This window comes from Tarenaya hassleriana, unplaced genomic scaffold (assembly GCF_000463585.1).
Source record: "Tarenaya hassleriana unplaced genomic scaffold, ASM46358v1 Cleome27, whole genome shotgun sequence".
NCBI classification, from domain to species: domain Eukaryota; kingdom Viridiplantae; phylum Streptophyta; class Magnoliopsida; order Brassicales; family Cleomaceae; genus Tarenaya; species Tarenaya hassleriana.
In genome coordinates this window covers 1,280,437-1,300,482 of record NW_010965946.1, presented here as the reverse complement: position 1 = coordinate 1,300,482, position 20,046 = coordinate 1,280,437, and the positions used below count along the sequence as shown (strand labels likewise).

Genomic DNA, 20,046 nt, shown 5'->3' with positions numbered 1-20,046 from the left:
GTGAGTGGCTTGAGTTGCATCTGTGTGAGCTCGTTTTCATTGATGTGATTGTGTTATCTCGATGATTTGCTGCTTGAATTAGATAGAGTACATTTTAATGAACACCTAGCAATAAACGGTACATCATTTGGTGAAGAAATGAGTGAGATATGAGTGAATGAAGATGGTAGAAAAGCTGAAAAACGCAGAACGTGAACCTGTCGACATACAAGTAATGCGAATCATTTCCCAGAACTCTACTGCAGTGTTTCAATTATTGGTTGAATGTAATTGAAATAGGACATTTCAATGAACATTTAGCAACAAACGGGACTTAATTCGGATAAGAAATGAGGGAGATATGAGCAATAGAAGTCGGACCAGAAATCTGTTTTCGCGAAGACGACGAACTGCAGAACGCAGTCCGAACGGACTGTAAACCCAGTCCGAACGGACTGACTGTCTCAGTCCGAACGGACTGATGGTTCCAGTCCGAACGGACTGATTTTCGGACCGAACGGTCCACTCGAGCTGTCCGAGACAGAACGGACGAACCGAAGGTCAACTTCAACCTGAACCGACCGGTCCGGAGTGTAGAACTAACTCTTCGGAGAATTTTCGAGTTATCACCCGCGGTGAGATGTGTGATTCAACGATGCGAGTGACTCGTTGCGTGATTATACTGGGTAGTTTGCATGGCGTTAATCGGTATCTCGGTCGGGACCGAATACCGCGATACGCGTGATTGTATTGGGAAGATATGCACGTTGATTGCCACGTTTGTAGCTCACTCGTGCGACGAGTGCAGCATGATTGTGTTTGTGATACAGTCGTGTGCGACACGACGACCAACGTCATGGACTTGACGGGCGTGCGAGACGCCCCTAGTCATGGACTTGACTAGGGCTATGGCAGAACCCTATGGTGGACTCCATACGGGTGTTGTGTTTATTGTGTCATGGACTTGACGGGCGTGTGAGACGCCCCTAGTCATGGACTTGACTAGGGTTATGGCTGGACCCTATGGTGGACTCCATACGGGTATGTTTGTATTTCCGTTGTGTCATGGACTTGACATCGGAGGTCACGCGAGTGACAGGCGCAGGAGACGCGCGTAGTCGCATGTGATGCGATGGCCAACGTCACGCGAGTGACGGGCGTGTGTGAGACGCTTCTAGTCATATCGATATGACTAGGACCTTTGGCTAACCCTATGATGTGATGTCATATGGGTATGATTGTGTTTGACATATTTGTGACTGATGTGATGTGATTATATATGTATATCATTGTTGTTGTTGGTTGTGAATTATCGAATTAACACCGTTCTCGCTGAGAACGGGTTTACCGGGTTCAACCCGGGCTACTCACTAAGCAGTTGTGCTTAGCCCTCGTGGTTTTATATTTTTCAGATCACGAGGATTACGCCTAGTGCATTGGACGACGACGACCTGAGAAATGCAACATCATGTACGGGTTTTGTATTTTGGACTACGGGAATTGTATTCCCATATTTTGTACGATGTGCGTTTACTATTCGGACATGTGTTGTTTTGCGATACTGATCGCGTGTATTGCCGCTGCGTATTATGGTTAAAAAGTTTTAAAATTCCCGTATTTTTGTTTGGTATTATTTTAGTCGGTTTTAGTCCATGTGGCGCATCCTGTTCACGGGAAGCGGTATACGGGTGTCACAACTTTTGGTATCAGAGCAACGTTCGTTCCATGGGAAAGAACGACTCATTACCTTAAGGTTTTACAATGAAAAATATTTTCGAAAACCATGTCCAATGAAAAATCGTTTCATGAAAAACCGTACAAGTGGTGCGAGCTGCAGTCGTCGAAGCCTTAGTGAGATTAACATGGCGCATTAGGAATGTCGCCATGACATGCTTAGCTGGAAAATAATAATTTCCAATAAAATTAAATTGAATGCTTAACCCAATGTATCGGAATCAAAGGGTTAATTTTGGAATCCTTAAGAGGTCATAGGATAATACCCGGAGGAACATGCACCAACACTACCAAGACAGGAGTTTAGGACAAAGGGAGCGTCACCTAACCTCTAAGTGGCATTGACAAATGACCCCTCCATACTAACCTAAAAGATCTAAGGTGATAAGGAACGACAACGATGGAATTCTGATCAAACCACCACCAGTAAGGAAACCAAAGGACCATCACGAATCGATATACTCTACCGAGGATTGATAGATTACTGGATCAACTACTAAGAACTCGGTAATTTTACAGATTGACTTACGGACTAGACGTCACCAGTCAAGGTGAAATGAGCACAAATGACAAAACATCTTTGACTCGAGACGATTATTATGAGTTCAAGTAGAGTCGTGGAGACTCACGAATACAACAATAATATTCATGCAAAAGGGTGAATCGTACTCTAACAGATTATCTGGATGAGTTCATCGTAAAAGAAATGATGACATATCAACCCAATAGGAAAAATACTTTTAGAGAGCACAATAATCCAAATGTACTCCAAAAGTATGGTTTGGACTCATGAAATCCAAGCGGATCTCTCTAAAGATCGAAAGTGATAGTGGATTAGAGGTCACCAATCTCTATGAGGAAACCCCAAAGCCTATTGAACTTAGGAATCGCAATGGTCACTGGTCCGCATAAGGATTCGCTTTGATCGATGAACCATATTTTAACGGGTTCCTCTAAGATGAGTTCATCGCCATAAATGATATTCTCATCAGATCAATGTACCGTGATGAACACCTACGGAGAACACCATGGAGGAAGAGAGAAGATCACCTGTGCGCAAGACACGCAGTTTGGATTCAGGGATTCCAAGTGGATCTCTTCAAAGACCGAAGCTATCATTGGGCAAAGGCCACCGAACTCAACGATGGAAGATCAAGATTCTACGACTCTCTAGCAATTATCTTTGAGTCGTAGGAAGGACTAATCGCAACAGACGACCTAAGACTAAGTCAAATGGAAAAAGTACAGTAAGCTTGAATGGATCACCGAGGCAAAAATAGTTTTGGACGACTATAACAAGGTTCAAGGTTAACACTAGTCCTAACAGTACCATGGCGAGGATAATGTAAGGTATTGTTATCGACACATCTGAACAAGACGAAGTTGCATATTAAAACAAGACGACATGTCATTGCTTATGCATCGAGGTAATTGAAAAGCATAAGGAGAATTATTCGAAATACGAAATGGAATTAATAACATTTCATAAAGCGTTGGAAGATCTGGAGGTCACACCTTTTTGGTGAAAGGGTTGACACTGATAATGACAGCTCGACCTATGCAATTCCCCAGAGAACTTGAGTTTCAGAAGATGGGGTTTACGAGAGATCATTACGGACTATAATTTAAGTATTAATTATCCTCAAGGAAAAGACAACAGAGTGTTGGACACACTAAGTTAGAAAATGGATTCTAATTAATTGGACGTGACATCGTCACATTGAAACGTCTCTGAATTGGGACATTGGTCCCTGGATCAAGAAGGACCCGTGATTGCTTACGCGGTAGTGAGACAACGTTGAGGAGTATGACGTTACAGGCTATCACATTGATGATAATGGAGCATTGCGGTTGGAAAACCAGTTGGGTGTGCTAGATGACCCCGAGTTGAGATAAGACATCTTAGCCAAGACACATAAAATAAGGCCAGTGATACCTCTGAAAGCTGAGTAAGATGTATCATGGACTACACTGATGGTATACATGTCCAAAGTATTAAAAGAGATGCCACTTATTTTGTGGCTAGATGCCCAACTTTCAACGGGTGAAGGCAAAATGACAAGATGTCGAGAGGTAAAATTGCAATCGTTGGAGGTACCACAGTGGAAATGAGATGTGAACGTCATTTCGGTAGTCGTGGACCGACTACCAAATCTGCTAATCTCATTCCCGCCTGTCAGGAGTATCTGATCGAACGGTGAGAAAATTTAGATTTATGAGATAATTCATCTACGTGGAGTTCCTAACGAGATCATATCGGGTAGGGGCGTCCGATTCTTATCATGCCAGATTCACATCGCGCAAGTGGAAGGCGATACATGGGGCAATGAGGACAAAGCTCAAGATGAGAAACACATATCATCCTCAGAAATACGGTCAATCGGAGTGAACAATACAGTCATTGGAAGGTATGCCTCGAGCGTGTATCCTAGAGTGGGAAACCCATGGGACCAATACAAGACATTGTATGAGTTTGCATACAATAACATTGATCACACAAGTGTCGAAGTCTCTCCATACTAGGCCGTATACGGAAGACTGTGCAAGATACCTTTATGTTGGGCAGAGATCGATGAGCGTTGAGAGTTTGGGCCGGAAAACATGGAAGAGACCATGGAGGTGATACAGAGGATTTGTGCTAATCTAGAGACGACACAAGGATCGGTAGAAGTCGTACGCCGATCAGCGGAGGCGAGGTTTCGCACTTGAGGTCGGGGATTATGCATTCCTCCGAGTACAGGAGATGCGGGGACGTGTAAGGTTTTTACAAAACCAGAAGTTAAATCTGCGATACATCGGACCCTACCATGCGATCGCGATAGTGGGCGCGTTTGCATACCGTCTTGGATTGCATCGGAGTTGGCAACCTCCATGACATATTCAATTTATCGATGTTGCAGAGGTACGTACTATACCCCTCTCACATACTACAACCCCAGGATTTGGAGTTCAGAGGTGGGGGGGGGAGCCGTTACGGATAGTGGACAGAAAGGTCAAACAGCTACGGACGAAGGAGGTGCCACTCGTAAAGGTTTTGTGGCGGAGCCAAGGGGTCTCAGACATGACCTCGGAACCCGAGACAGAGATGTGTAGTAGTTATCCTCACATGTTTACTTGAACGTTGTACAAACTCTCATGTACAACGTGAATTGTATCAAACTCCTATTTGATAGATAGAGATGGAGTATTGGATATTTTGGATATGATAATATGAAATGCGATGAAATTCTGAGGAAAAATTCTGCAATTATGAATTCGAAGACGAATTCTTTTTAAGGGGGGAGGATTTGTAATACCCCGATTCCCGAATGAATTATTTTAATTACTTTCGGGAATAAAGGAAAGGTAGAACAAGCCTAAAACCATAGAGAACCAATGTGAGTTACCTCTTTGTACTCCTGTTCTCATCCTCTGACCATAATATCTCAACTGTTCGTTACTTGGGCTTGAAAGAAGGTGTTCCAATGAAGATCCAATAACAAACGGCACTCGATTTGGTTGAGAAACGAGGAAGATATGAACGAATAAAAATTGGGAAGAAACTGAAATCGCAAATCGCGAATTTTTATGAGGTACAGATGTTGCGAATCAATTTGCATCGTGTGAATATGGGGTTTCAATAATCTATCACTTGGATATGAAAGAGGACATCCCAATAAAGATTTAGAAACAAACGGTGTGCGATTTGGTTAAGAAACGAGTGAGAACGGAGCAATCGAAAACGGACTATGCGAGTCAGTCCGAACAAACCGGGAAGCCAGTCCGAACAAACCAGGAAGTCAGTCCGAAGGGACTAAGAAAGTCAGTCCGAACGGACTAGAAAGTCAGTCCGAACGGACTACTTAAGGTAGTCCGAACGGACTATGTAAACATATTGTCGGCAACTACTTTAGTGCGCGACTTTCTCGCACATGGGCGACCCATAACCCACTCAAAAGCCACCAACCCGACAAAGTGTGATCCTAGCTAGCCCCTAGGGTCAATAATTCGTCTTCTCTCTTCCCCTAGGCTCCATAATTGCCTCTCCAACTCTCTCACTCAGCCATTTTCGGATCCAGAAGCTGCAGAAGAGAAAGAAGAGAAAAGAGAGAGAGAGGGAGAGAAAGAAGAAGAGAGGAGAGAAGGAGAGCTTGGGAAAGTGTTGGGAAACATCCCTGGAGTGTCCAGGAAGAGATCTCAAGGTGGAGGAGCCCAGAAACATCACTCAATCTCAACCAAATCAGATTCAAATCGAATTTGATCCAAGAACAGGTGAGTGGCTTGAGTTGCATCTGTGTGAGCTCGTTTTCATCGATGTGATTGTGTTATCTCGATGATTTGCTGCTTGAATTAGATAGAGTACATTTTAATGAACACCTAGCAACAAACGGTACATCATTTGATGAAGAAATGAGTGAGATATGAGTGAATGAAGATGGTAGAAAAGCTGAAAAACGCAGAACGTGAACCTGTCGACATACAAGTAATGCGAATCATTTCCCAGAACTCTACTGCAGTGTTTCAATTATTGTTGAATGTAATTGAAATAGGACATTTCAATGAACATTTAGCAACAAACGGGACTTAATTCGGATAAGAAATGAGGGAGATATGAGCAATAGAAGTCGGACCAGAAATCTGTTTTCGCGAAGACGACGAACTGCAGAACGCAGTCCGAACGGACTGTAAACCCAGTCCGAACGGACTGACTGTCTCAGTCCGAACGGACTGATGGTTCCAGTCCGAACGGACTGATTTTCGGACCGAACGGTCCACTCGAGCTGTCCGAGACAGAACGGACGAACCGAAGGTCAACTTCAACCTGAACCGACCGGTCCGGAGTGTAGAACTAACTCTTCGGAGAATTTTCGAGTTATCACCCGCGGTGAGATGTGTGATTCAACGATGCGAGTGACTCGTTGCGTGATTATACTGGGTAGTTTGCATGGCGTTAATCGGTATCTCGGTCGGGACCGAATACCGCGATACGCGTGATTGTATTGGGAAGATATGCACGTTGATTGCCACGTTTGTAGCTCACTCGTGCGACGAGTGCAGCATGATTGTGTTTGTGATACAGTCGTGTGCGACACGACGACCAACGTCATGGACTTGACGGGCGTGCGAGACGCCCCTAGTCATGGACTTGACTAGGGCTATGGCAGAACCCTATGGTGGACTCCATACGGGTGTTGTGTTTATTGTGTCATGGACTTGACGGGCGTGTGAGACGCCCCTAGTCATGGACTTGACTAGGGTTATGGCTGGACCCTATGGTGGACTCCATACGGGTATGTTTGTATTTCCGTTGTGTCATGGACTTGACATCGGAGGTCACGCGAGTGACAGGCGCAGGAGACGCGCGTAGTCGCATGTGATGCGATGGCCAACGTCACGCGAGTGACGGGCGTGTGTGAGACGCTTCTAGTCATATCGATATGACTAGGACCTTTGGCTAACCCTATGATGTGATGTCATATGGGTATGATTGTGTTTGACATATTTGTGACTGATGTGATGTGATTATATATGTATATCATTGTTGTTGTTGGTATTGAATTATCGAATTAACACCGTTCTCGCTGAGAACGGGTTTACCGGGTTCAACCCGGGCTACTCACTAAGCAGTTGTGCTTAGCCCTCGTGGTTTTATATTTTTCAGATCACGAGGATTACGCCTAGTGCATTGGACGACGACGACCTGAGAAATGCAGCATCATGTACGGGTTTTGTATTTTGGACTACGGGAATTGTATTCCCATATTTGTATGATGTGCGTTTACTAGGGCTGGGCATTTTTACCCGAGACCCGCGGGTTTTCGGGTACCCTGTCTCACGGGTACCCGGGATTCATTACTCGCGAGACAATGAGACAGAGACCGAGTTCCGTGAGACGAAAAACCCGAGTTTCGGGTTCGAGTTCGAGTTCGAGAATTTTGTGCCGGGTTATCTCACGGGTATCCGGCAAAAAAATAAAATTACAAAAATACCCTTAATATTTAATATATTTACAAAAACTACCCCTAACCCTAATTCACCCTAACTTTCTCTCTGACGAATCGTGGCCTGCCTCTGCGCCTCCTCTTCACTGTCTTCAGAACAGATCTCTTCGTTCTTCAGGACAACTCTCTCGCTCTCAGTCTCTCTCAGCTTCTACGTCGGTCGGCTCGGCTCTGCTCCGTCGTTTCTTCGTCTCCGTCGTTCGGCTCGCTTCTCCTCTGTCTCCGCCATCGTTCGCATCTCGGTCTCTCTCCGTCTGCTCGGTCTCTGTCGTTCGGCTCTACTCGGTCTCCGTCGTTCGGCTCTGCTCCGTCGTTTCTTCGTCTCCGTCATTCGGCTCGCTTCTCCTCTGTTTCCGCCATCGTTCGCCTCTTGGTCTCTCTCCGTCTGCTCGGTCTCTATCATCTGTAAGGCCTTTAATCTTGTGTTTATGTTTCTTGGTCTTGTTGTTGTTGTACTTATTACCCACCGACATGATTCCGGCGTTGTCGGTCCGTTCTGGCTCTCTAAGACCGGTCCTTAGGTTCCGGCTTTGTCGGTCCGTTCTGGTTCTCTAAGACCGATCCTTAGGGTTCTAGCTCTCTAAGACCAGAAATGCCACTCATACAAGAGAGGCAACTGTGGTTTTGCTGGGTCAGTAACCTGCAAATTTTGAGCTGTTTGATTAAGTCATCGTCTCATAAGCACATTATTTGTGGTTTTTTTTTTTGCAGATTATTTCTTCTTTGGCAGACAATTCAAACACAGAGGACAACGTTATGTTTGGATGTGTTTGGATTGGATATGTTTGGATGTGGTTGAACATATAAATTTAAAATTTGGACTTTGTTGAACTTATGAATTTTATATTTTTTGATGTTTTTGGATATGTTTGGCTGCTGTTTAACTTATGGTGGAACCTATGGTGCATTTTGGAAGTTGGATTTTATGTTATTGATGTATTAATTTTATAGATTTGACCAGATTTTTTTTTTTTAAATTTTACACGAGTTCGGGTTCGGGTCTCGCGGGTATCCGAACTCGTGTCTCGGGTACCCGAATCTTGGGTACCCGGGTTTCGCGAGATAGAGATCGAGACATTTTAATCAAAAACCCGACGAGACCGAGATCGAGATAAGGGTACCCTAAAAAGTCCGGGTACCCGTCCGTGCCCACCCCTAGCGTTTACTATTCGGACATGTGTTGTTTTGTGATACTGATCGCGTGTATTGCCGCTGCGTATTATGGTTAAAAAGTTTTAAAATTCCCGTATTTTTGTTTGGTATTATTTTAGTCGGTTTTAGTCCATGTGGCGCATCCTGTTCACGGGAAGCAGGATACGGGTGTCACAATTTTCATGTACATATTCATCTATTTATATCTATATTATTTGAGTTTCTTTTGATTTTAGAACTTTTATTTTAAAAAAACTATATCTAAATATCTTTAAAAAAATCGACTCGATTTAAATTTCATTTGAATTAATTAATTTTATTTTGATTTTTTCCAAATAATTTATAATATTTTTATTTTTAATAAATGGTCCGTATTCGATTGATTTAATCTAAAATTTTTTATTTTAATAACTCACGCTTGGATTTAGTTTTTTTTTCCTCTCCGAGTCCGAGTAATACACTTTGCCTTTTAATCATTGATTCATTTAGGTTTAGAAATTCTTCGTGGCTTTCATGGTCACTAAGGTATAAAGGCATGCATTGGTTTCAACTATATACACATTATTTCAATGCCCGCTCTATATTTATAATCATTTCAATGATTTGCTGAAGAATTCATGCTACAAGTTATCAAGAAAAAATTAAAAGATTCTACTTAATCTACTAGCTTATATTTTGAAAACACTCATTGCATCGGGTATAGAATCAAACTATTTATTAACCAATTATGTTATAATGTCTTATTTATATGATCTTATTGATGAGTTTTCACATAATCATCTCAAATTCGGATGGAAAATTTTTATAATAAAAAAAGGTATTAGGACAATGAGACTTTAAAAAAAATAAATTTTTACATATTAATAGTTGGAAGCATTAAGTATATTTCAAAATCAATTCAACTGAAAAAAAAGTAAATTGAATTATTATGAACAAAATATTACTATATATAACAACTTATTTATATAGATATATATAATGATTTAATATTGTATAGATATATATAACACCTAAGTATCTTACATGTAAGTTTCTTAAATTTTGATTGGCTATGGAAAAAAATTAGTATATATTACATAAACATCTCACTAAAGAGTTTCATACCCTGGTCAACCCTACCAGACTTGCAGTATCCATTTATGAGAGCGTTAAAAGTCACTACATCTGGAGAACATCCCTTGGTAGCCATAGAATCAAACATTTTTTTCGCCTCATCAAGGCGATTCTGCATGCAGAGTCCATCAATCAACGAAGTATAAGTGATAGTATCCGGAACCAGACCTCTCTGGACCATCTGCTCGTAAAGTTCTCTGGCTTCTAGAAACTTCCCCTCTTTGACAAAATCATCAATTAAGTTCGGCTCGCTTCTCCTCTGTCTCCGCCATCGTTCGCATCTCGGTCTCTCTCCGTCTGCTCGGTCTCTGTCGTTCGGCTCTACTCGGTCTCCGTCGTTCGGCTCTGCTCCGTCGTTTCTTCGTCTCCGTCATTCGGCTCGCTTCTCCTCTGTTTCCGCCATCGTTCGCCTCTTGGTCTCTCTCCGTCTGCTCGGTCTCTATCATCTGTAAGGCCTTTAATCTTGTGTTTATGTTTCTTGGTCTTGTTGTTGTTGTACTTATTACCCACCGACATGATTCCGGCGTTGTCGGTCCGTTCTGGCTCTCTAAGACCGGTCCTTAGGTTCCGGCTTTGTCGGTCCGTTCTGGTTCTCTAAGACCGATCCTTAGGGTTCTAGCTCTCTAAGACCAGAAATGCCACTCATACAAGAGAGGCAACTGTGGTTTTGCTGGGTCAGTAACCTGCAAATTTTGAGCTGTTTGATTAAGTCATCGTCTCATAAGCACATTATTTGTGGTTTTTTTTTTTGCAGATTATTTCTTCTTTGGCAGACAATTCAAACACAGAGGACAACGTTATGTTTGGATGTGTTTGGATTGGATATGTTTGGATGTGGTTGAACATATAAATTTAAAATTTGGACTTTGTTGAACTTATGAATTTTATATTTTTTGATGTTTTTGGATATGTTTGGCTGCTGTTTAACTTATGGTGGAACCTATGGTGCATTTTGGAAGTTGGATTTTATGTTATTGATGTATTAATTTTATAGATTTGACCAGATTTTTTTTTTTTAAATTTTACACGAGTTCGGGTTCGGGTCTCGCGGGTATCCGAACTCGTGTCTCGGGTACCCGAATCTTGGGTACCCGGGTTTCGCGAGATAGAGATCGAGACATTTTAATCAAAAACCCGACGAGACCGAGATCGAGATAAGGGTACCCTAAAAAGTCCGGGTACCCGTCCGTGCCCACCCCTAGCGTTTACTATTCGGACATGTGTTGTTTTGTGATACTGATCGCGTGTATTGCCGCTGCGTATTATGGTTAAAAAGTTTTAAAATTCCCGTATTTTTGTTTGGTATTATTTTAGTCGGTTTTAGTCCATGTGGCGCATCCTGTTCACGGGAAGCAGGATACGGGTGTCACAATTTTCATGTACATATTCATCTATTTATATCTATATTATTTGAGTTTCTTTTGATTTTAGAACTTTTATTTTAAAAAAACTATATCTAAATATCTTTAAAAAAATCGACTCGATTTAAATTTCATTTGAATTAATTAATTTTATTTTGATTTTTTCCAAATAATTTATAATATTTTTATTTTTAATAAATGGTCCGTATTCGATTGATTTAATCTAAAATTTTTTATTTTAATAACTCACGCTTGGATTTAGTTTTTTTTTCCTCTCCGAGTCCGAGTAATACACTTTGCCTTTTAATCACTGATTCATTTAGGTTTAGAAATTCTTCGTGGCTTTCATGGTCACTAAGGTATAAAGGCATGCATTGGTTTCAACTATATACACATTATTTCAATGCCCGCTCTATATTTATAATCATTTCAATGATTTGCTGAAGAATTCATGCTACAAGTTATCAAGAAAAAATTAAAAGATTCTACTTAATCTACTAGCTTATATTTTGAAAACACTCATTGCATCGGGTATAGAATCAAACTATTTATTAACCAATTATGTTATAATGTCTTATTTATATGATCTTATTGATGAGTTTTCACATAATCATCTCAAATTCGGATGGAAAATTTTTATAATAAAAAAAGGTATTAGGACAATGAGACTTTAAAAAAAATAAATTTTTACATATTAATAGTTGGAAGCATTAAGTATATTTCAAAATCAATTCAACTGAAAAAAAAGTAAATTGAATTATTATGAACAAAATATTACTATATATAACAACTTATTTATATAGATATATATAATGATTTAATATTGTATAGATATATATAACACCTAAGTATCTTACATGTAAGTTTCTTAAATTTTGATTGGCTATGGAAAAAAATTAGTATATATTACATAAGAAGATATTAAATGATTAATACAAAATAAAATGATAAGAATTAAATGAAAATTTTTAGCATCCTACATCGTTCACAAAATATTCGTCACAAATAAAAAACTAAATCAACTCCTTCATCAAATAATCGAATAGTTTGTAACGGACCGTGACGGATTAGATAAACAAAAATACGACGAAAAAAATTCAGCGCGATGTACGCAGATCATTACCTAGTCATTATTGATTATGCACTTTTAAAAAAAAATAATGTCGCCATCATTAGATTAGATAACAACGTTTTAGAAAAATATTACAATTTCCAAATTATTTTTTTTTTTTGTAAAATGTGCTCCAACAACATAGTATGTGAAAGATTAGTAATATATATTCCAATATGCATAGGATTAATGAATTAACTATATAGATATTGGTACTGTATATATCTGTTACTGTTTCTTCTTGTTGAGTAGCGGTGGACAACATTTGATGGTCGACAGGCAGTACTATCGAAATACATTTTTCTTTATCTAAAAATATTGCTGAAAAGGATATAAAATTAATTTTATAATAAATTTTGAGATAACATAGAAATGCGTATAATGACACTATATATTGCAAAATCCAGTGATTGACTTCAATTATAACAGTTTTCTAAATTTGTTTAATTTTACGAGATTAGGATATTTTGGTTGGAATTATAGATTTAGGAACCATATCACACGACCGATTGTTTGGATTTGGAGTTCTATCTTTTGGACTCTCCTTCGGAAATGGAATCGGTGACGTCACAACCTTATTGGTGGGTAAGAGAAGATTCTCCGGATCGCATTTACGTCCACTACTCGCGTTCTTTGGGTTTTCTTTTCAGTCCTCGTTCTTTTGTAGTTATTCGATATTCACCCCAAAGTTTCTATAAAATCACGATAAAGGACCTAATTTAGTAATTTTAACTGGGACCCCTTTTTTACAAGCCATTTTCTCAGTTAAAACCAGAATCGAAGCCAGGCGTCATCGTCTCATAAGCACATTATTTTTTGTGTTATATATATATATATATATATATATATATATATATATATATATATATATATATTATAAGACGTGTTTCTAATCTAATTAAATAGTTTGTTGTTTGTAGTGACAAATCTTTTTTTGACTTTTTAATCAATTTTTACTCATATTGATCATAAAAAAAATATGAATCTTATATATTATATCGATATTGAATAAACAAATATTTGTTAATTCGCGAGTTTTTTTTTCACTATTCAAGATGTTTAGATATCTTTGAAGCATTTAGTGGCAAAAACCGATGAAGACGATTGGAAACCACTTTGTGATATATAAACTGGAAACTTCTTTGATTCTCTTCGACGCTTGACATATAACGACTAACTAATATAATGGGGAGGAAGGGCCCCGTCCACCGTTCGAATCCAGCTGATGGGGAGGTAGGGGTGTATTTATCGTCTGAGGGGGTGTGGTTCGTAGGGCCCCTCTCGGCGGTCACTCTAAAGGCTGCTTCCGGACCCAGAGGGATGTAGGTTGGGCCGAAGGCCCAGATGAACCTCCCAATTAACGAAAAAAAGTATGAACTCCTCGACATGAGGAACTCATTCACAATATGACTCAATTATTAGTTAGTTTTTTCTCAATAAAATCTAAAACATGCCTAATTAAATAGGATTTTTTTTTTAATTCGATACACAATACATTTTCACTGTTTTTGAAAATTTATTGGTGTATACAATTACACGTATTGAGCATCTTCGAAACCACTCATATCTAAATATATCACATTGAATTACTATTAATTTAAAATGTGTTAAATATTGTTTTATATTTGAGAGGAAAAAAGTCTAGAAATCATCTACCCGTATTAATATGATTAATTACAAACTTTTACTTGAAATTATTTTTCCTTTTAAACGTACTAAAACACTACAGTACACTTATAAATCTAGAAACTATCTACGGAAATATTTTAAAAATTATATAACACATGTAATTTTAAATATAATAAGATTTAGAATCATAGTTAAAGTTATATCCGTAAGCATCTAAAAATGGGAAACCACGAATTATAAATAGTAGTTTTAGTTAGAATTATATTTGGTAATTACATCGATTGCAATTATTTCGTTGATTTTGATCTAAAACGCGTCAAAGATTTAACATTGACAAAATAAAGTGTTGCTAGACCAACATTCTCTTCCTACGCCATATGGAAAAAGTATCGTATAATCTTTTAGTTAGATTAATTAAAGCATACATGATGATGGTGTCTAAAATACACTTTATTCTTAGTGATATACTTTATCGGTTTTGGTTTTCTGATCTCTGTTCAATTTATTTCTGATTTAGCGTCCGGTTTGGTGGGTTGGGTTGTATAAGACTCTTTTTCATTTTGAATATTAGAATATAAAATATAAAGGGGTTGATTCCTTTTGAGTTTTTCCTAAACGGATCATTTACAAAAAAAAAAACATTATTATAAATTTTTTTTCCAAATTTCCTGTATTCTCTCCCAAATTTCTCTCGATTCTAGTTTCACAATATAAAACAACAAAGCGTGGGTGTGGGTGGTCTAATAAATGAGAGAACATATAAAACATGCTCTCACTCTGGATTCAAACCTAAGCGTGGAGAATGACATTCGCATGGGTTTTTCTGACCCTTTGGAAGATTTAGTCGGATCAAAGGTTCGATAAATTTTTGGATTATAAAAAAAACATAATGAAATCCATCAAGTTTATATCTTATCACTATTCATAATTATATCAACATCCAACCAAATTTTTCTGAAGTTGTTTTCGTGTTTATATTCCAAAAAAAATCTATTCCATAAAATATATTATTTTTTTTGAAGATGTTTACGTGTTTATATTTCATATGCTGAAAAAAAAAATTACAACAAACAGATTCAAATAAAGAGATTATGTAACTTTTTATATCCTAATTAATCTGCAATTACCACTAATCAATCGACAATAACTCACCACAAAGACCATCCTCTCTCTCTCTCTCAGATCCGAATTTGGATTTTTCGAAAATGACCCCTCATCTATTCCGCACTTCTGTTTCCACCCACTTTTTTCTTAAATCAAAATTACCGTCCCACTTTCCTCCCCGGCGCCGAAATTTAATCAATGGGCTCCACAAAAATGAATTTTACACAATTACAATATTGACCCCATCACGCGGCACGTGTTGTTATTACAATATAATATCTCTAAAACCCCGATATATACATATGTCACTACACTTATGTTATACATTCTAATTCCTTGTTTTTATTTGGGGGATATTATTGCGGCAATGGGATACTGATTACTGGACCCACCGAATGGATTCATATTGCGATTTTTTTTCTTTGCAAGGTGGGAGTGTAGAGCCAGCATGTTCATGTGAGAGATTAATGGTGTCACTGTTTATAAAATTGGGAGAAAACGACGAGTCCTTTTAGTGCCCCAAAAAGTAAGGAAAAAAGGCTTGGATTTTGGATAGCTGTCCAGGCATTAGAAGAGGAAATGGAATCCCGATGGAATTATTCGTGGTGATGGACGTACGTGGACCGAGATAATGACTCCGGCCATTCTCCTTCGTGTTTGCCGACTCATTCGCGCGGTCATACCAGCGTAAGAGAGGTTGTGCGCGACATCCTCGTAGGACGATATTGGGCCTTTGGGTTACGGCCCATAATATATTGGGCCTATAAGGTATGGCACATTATGTGTTGAGCCTATAGACTATGGACCGTAATATGTTTGTATGTAGTTTATAAGAATATGTTGGAGCTATATGTTATGGCCCGTAATATGTTAGGCCTGATGAGAGATTTTTAGCCCAATAGGCTCAGTTCAAAGTCTTGTTGGGTTCTAGCTTTTGTTGAAAAATACGATGAATAAAAATATCATATTTAAAAATAAAAGAAATATCATTTTATTCTAAACACTTCAAACTGATCCAATTTGATGATTATTTTTAAAAATAAAAAAAATACCAATTCCAACGAATATAAATATGTTGGTAAGACTTATGTTTTATAACTCGATAAAAAATTAAATGGTCTGCTTTTGAATATTCATATATTTTCTTATTTTTTGAATTTTTTAACGAATGTCTTATATTAGTCTTTACAACTTTCTGATGATGACGTGTAAACCCCTTTTAACGGAGCTGCTACTAAAACCCTTCATGTTCCCGTTATCCTGCGGTTTATGGTCGTCTTGGTGAATGGAGTGGATCAAACCGCGAACCGAGACCGACGTGAACCGTTGGATCACTAATTAACGGCTCGGATGATGCACACATATGCAGAACTTGTTTGGTTTTTTGCAAGAATAAAGTGAACCACACGGTTGAGAAACAGAATGCTATGACACGTGGCCGAAAGATAGAGGGAGTATGTACGTCCCGTACGTGTCCGCGAGTAGTATTGGCAACACGATGGAAACGGCGTTACCGTCTGTTGGAGAGTTGAAATCTCCCTTTCAGCCCCGTAAAGCCAAACATCCAACCTCTCGAGAAATCGGAGACTCCGGGAAATCCAGCCTCTCTTCGTGCGGTTAATTTGCCGGTGATTTGTTTCCTTCCCTTCGATCTTCCGCCGGAGATCGGAGATCCCTTTGATCGCGGAGAGATTCCGACCTGAGGCCTGCCGGAGTTGAAAAGTTTCGGCGACCTAGGGTTTGGGCGAAGAGGTCTCTGATACGGTTGGGTTCTGGGTTTTTGTTATTTATCGTTGTATTCGATGGCGTCGGAGGATGTGAAGACGAGCGAATCTGCGGTTTCGACGATCGTGAATCTGGCGGAGGAGGCGAAGCTGGCGAGGGAGGGAGTCAAGGCCCCGAGCTATGCCGTTCTTAGCATCTGCAAGTCTCTCGTCGCCGGTGGAGTAGCTGGTGGAGTGTGAGTTCTTCTTTTGGCTCTCTTCGTCTTCTTTTCGGTTTCTCCTGTTTAGGCTAAATCAATCAGATTCGTACGGGACATTGGAAAATGAATTATATTATTTGCATTTCGTACTCTTCCTTGGAGAACCAAAGATGAAAGAGGAGGTCTTTTTTTAATCTTTCATGATTTCCTTCCGTGGTCAATACGTGCGTTGAAATTTTCCGTCTGGGTTTTGGTGGAGCAGGTCAAGAACTGCGGTGGCTCCTCTAGAGAGACTGAAGATTTTACTACAGGTTTGTAGTACTTTCGTTTGTTGTTATGGTGATATTGGTATTCGATGCGGACAGATGACTCATTGTTAGTTGATGCCTGCATTGTAGGTTCAAAATCCGCACAGTATAAAATACAATGGAACAATTCAAGGTTTGAAGTATATATGGAGAACCGAAGGTTTTCGTGGATTGTTCAAAGGCAATGGTACTAACTGTGCCCGCATCGTTCCAAACTCAGCAGTCAAGTTCTTCAGCTATGAGCAGGCTTCAAAGTATGTTTCATAACCTTCTCTGTGTTATCACTTCTGTCGGGTTATCCTATCCTATTATTATTCTGCAGATTTAGGTTTTTCTCTATGCATAGCGTGGTCTCTAGGTATTGGTTTGGCTTAATGTTTTTCTTTCTGTTATTGAGTGTACTATCTCTACTGTTCTTGTTCTACTCTTGTGTCTGTCTTGTTATTCCGCGACCTTTTCATACAAAAGACATTAGCATTCTTGTTCAAACTCTCATTTGATCTGTATTCTTGTCATTGCATTCTAATGACAGGGGGATACTCTACCTCTATCAACAGCAAACAGGGAATGGTAAGTAATCTTATGTCACCAAATACTACCAGTTTCTTTGTGTTTAATGAGAGATGTACGCTAACTTTTGCAGTGATACAAAATGAGCTTATGACGTATATATAGTCGAGTCCATATTTGTAATTCTTGAACTGATATAGCTGCTATTTTATGTTTTAATGTGTGCTTGTTGTTCTAGATGAAGAATGCTATAACTGTTGTAGCGATTGTTTCGTGTCTGCGCAGATGAAGCTGAGCTTACACCTCTTTTACGTCTTGGAGCTGGAGCTTGTGCTGGAATAATTGCCATGTCTGCTACTTACCCTATGGACATGGTGCGCGGGAGGCTTACTGTCCAGGTATCAATTTTGGATCCTAATTTCTTCTTATAAAAATAAGATATGTTACTTGTTGACATAGTAAAGGTTCTGCTGTGATTCTTATTGGGTTGTTTGTTTGGAAAATGCATTATGTTTTCCTTGTTTGTTTCTCGTACATTCTCTCTAAAATTTAAATGACGGTCGTTTGCATCGTTTTTTTGTGCAGACAGAAAAATCTCCTTATCAGTACAGGGGAATGGTCCATGCTTTATCAACTGTGCTGCGTGAGGAAGGACCAAGAGCGTTGTACAGAGGCTGGCTTCCATCTGTTATTGGAGTTGTAAGTTCCATCGCTAGCCAAGGAATATATGAATTTTGGTCAAACTTGATACCTGATGCTCGAACATTCCTGCTTTTTTGCAGATGCTTTTTTGCAGATTCCATATGTGGGCCTTAACTTTGCAGTCTACGAATCTCTCAAAGATTGGCTGGTTAAAGCAAGACCTTTTGGGATTGCTGACAACTCTGAGTTGACAGTGACCACAAGGCTTGCTTGCGGAGCCGTTGCCGGAACAATCGGACAAACCGTTGCATACCCTCTTGATGTTGTTCGAAGAAGAATGCAGATGGTTGGATGGAAAGACGCTTCCACAGTTATAACAGGTGATGGGAGAGGGAAAGCTCCCCTCGAATATTCTGGAATGATCGATGCGTTTAGGAAAACTGTTCGTCATGAGGGTGTTGGAGCACTTTACAAGGGTTTGGTCCCTAACTTCGTCAAGGTTCTGTCTCTTCTTTAACCTTTTCTCTGGTTGAAACTTTCCTGTCGGGTCTTGTTGTTTAACCTATAAGATAAGATGTTACAACCGTTGACGTGTTTTGTTTGGTTATGTTCAGGTTGTCCCGTCCATCGCAATTGCCTTCGTGACATACGAGAAGGTGAAGGACCTTCTCGGAGTTGAGTTCAGAATCTCGGATTGACATGCACTCATATTTTTGGGCTCACATCGAACTGATCATCACATCACGAATTAGGGTTTTTTTCCCCCTTTGTTTGGTTGCTTCCCTTCACTTTATTTTGCTGTGTGCGCATCAACAGTTGTTCTGCTTCTTAGCTTCTCATTTATGTATGGTGCCAATAAAACAAAACTGAAATAAAAACAAATGGAGTTTTATCAATCTATCATTTATGTATGACGTCATCCTTGGACAGATAGTTCGGGATTGGTTTAGTTGGGCCGTAAAAAGCCCAATATAAAAGGTCCAGGCCCAATTTAAGTGGCGGAAGCATTTATTGCTTATTTTATGATAGCACCGAATCGTGGGCTTGTGCAGTACAAAAAAAGCCCAATATAAAAGGTCCAGGCCCAGTTTAAGTGGCGGAAGCATTTATTACATTATATTGATTGCATCGTGGCGTGGCTTGTTAATCTCCACTCATCTCACGTGACCCGCGAATAGATTTAACTTAAGTGATGTGACGTGTCTCGTTCTCCTCCTCAACCGCAAAATGTCCCAAGATCCCCCATGCACTCCCATAATGCCCCTTGAGTTTTTCTCAAATTACGGAACCTGCCCCTGCAGCCGCCACCGCTAGCGTAGCCGCGGGAGCCGGCAAGAACAGACACGACGGGACGGGAGTGGCAGATATGTAAATAACGCAAAGAACAGCCCCCGTCCTCTCAGCTGTCATCGCTGATTGGAAAATGTCGATACGTAGGGACCTCTTAAGGGTCTGGTTTTTGCTTTAAAAAGGAGATTAACCCAAGTTCGGCTGATTT

The 20,046-nt window shown here is 39.6% G+C and overlaps 1 protein-coding gene across 1 annotated transcript; it reads left to right on the top strand.

The window, feature by feature from the left end:
* Positions 1-16,680: 16,680 nt before the first annotated feature.
* Positions 16,681-19,384, top strand: LOC104817339 (mitochondrial adenine nucleotide transporter ADNT1-like). The gene is made up of 8 exons (XM_010546494.2): positions 16,681-17,124; positions 17,351-17,399; positions 17,487-17,650; positions 17,929-17,966; positions 18,192-18,304; positions 18,492-18,605; positions 18,703-19,047; positions 19,163-19,384. Exons 1-8 carry the CDS (start codon positions 16,967-16,969, stop codon positions 19,244-19,246), a joined length of 1,065 nt encoding a protein of 354 aa, XP_010544796.1. The 5' UTR covers positions 16,681-16,966; the 3' UTR covers positions 19,247-19,384.
* The last annotated feature ends 662 nt before the right edge of the window (positions 19,385-20,046 follow it).

What these genes read in the sequence shown, in the direction of transcription:
- LOC104817339 (XM_010546494.2), top strand. Translation starts at nt 16,967, where the DNA reads ATGGCGTCGGAGGATGTGAAGACGAGCGAATCTGCGGTTTCGACGATC. An exon ending in AGCTATGAGCAGGCTTCAAA is followed by an intron (nt 17,651 to 17,928) that starts GTATGTTTCATA and finishes TTCTAATGACAG; the next exon opens with GGGGATACTCTACCTCTATC. An exon ending in GCGGGAGGCTTACTGTCCAG is followed by an intron (nt 18,305 to 18,491) that starts GTATCAATTTTG and finishes TTTTTTGTGCAG; the next exon opens with ACAGAAAAATCTCCTTATCA.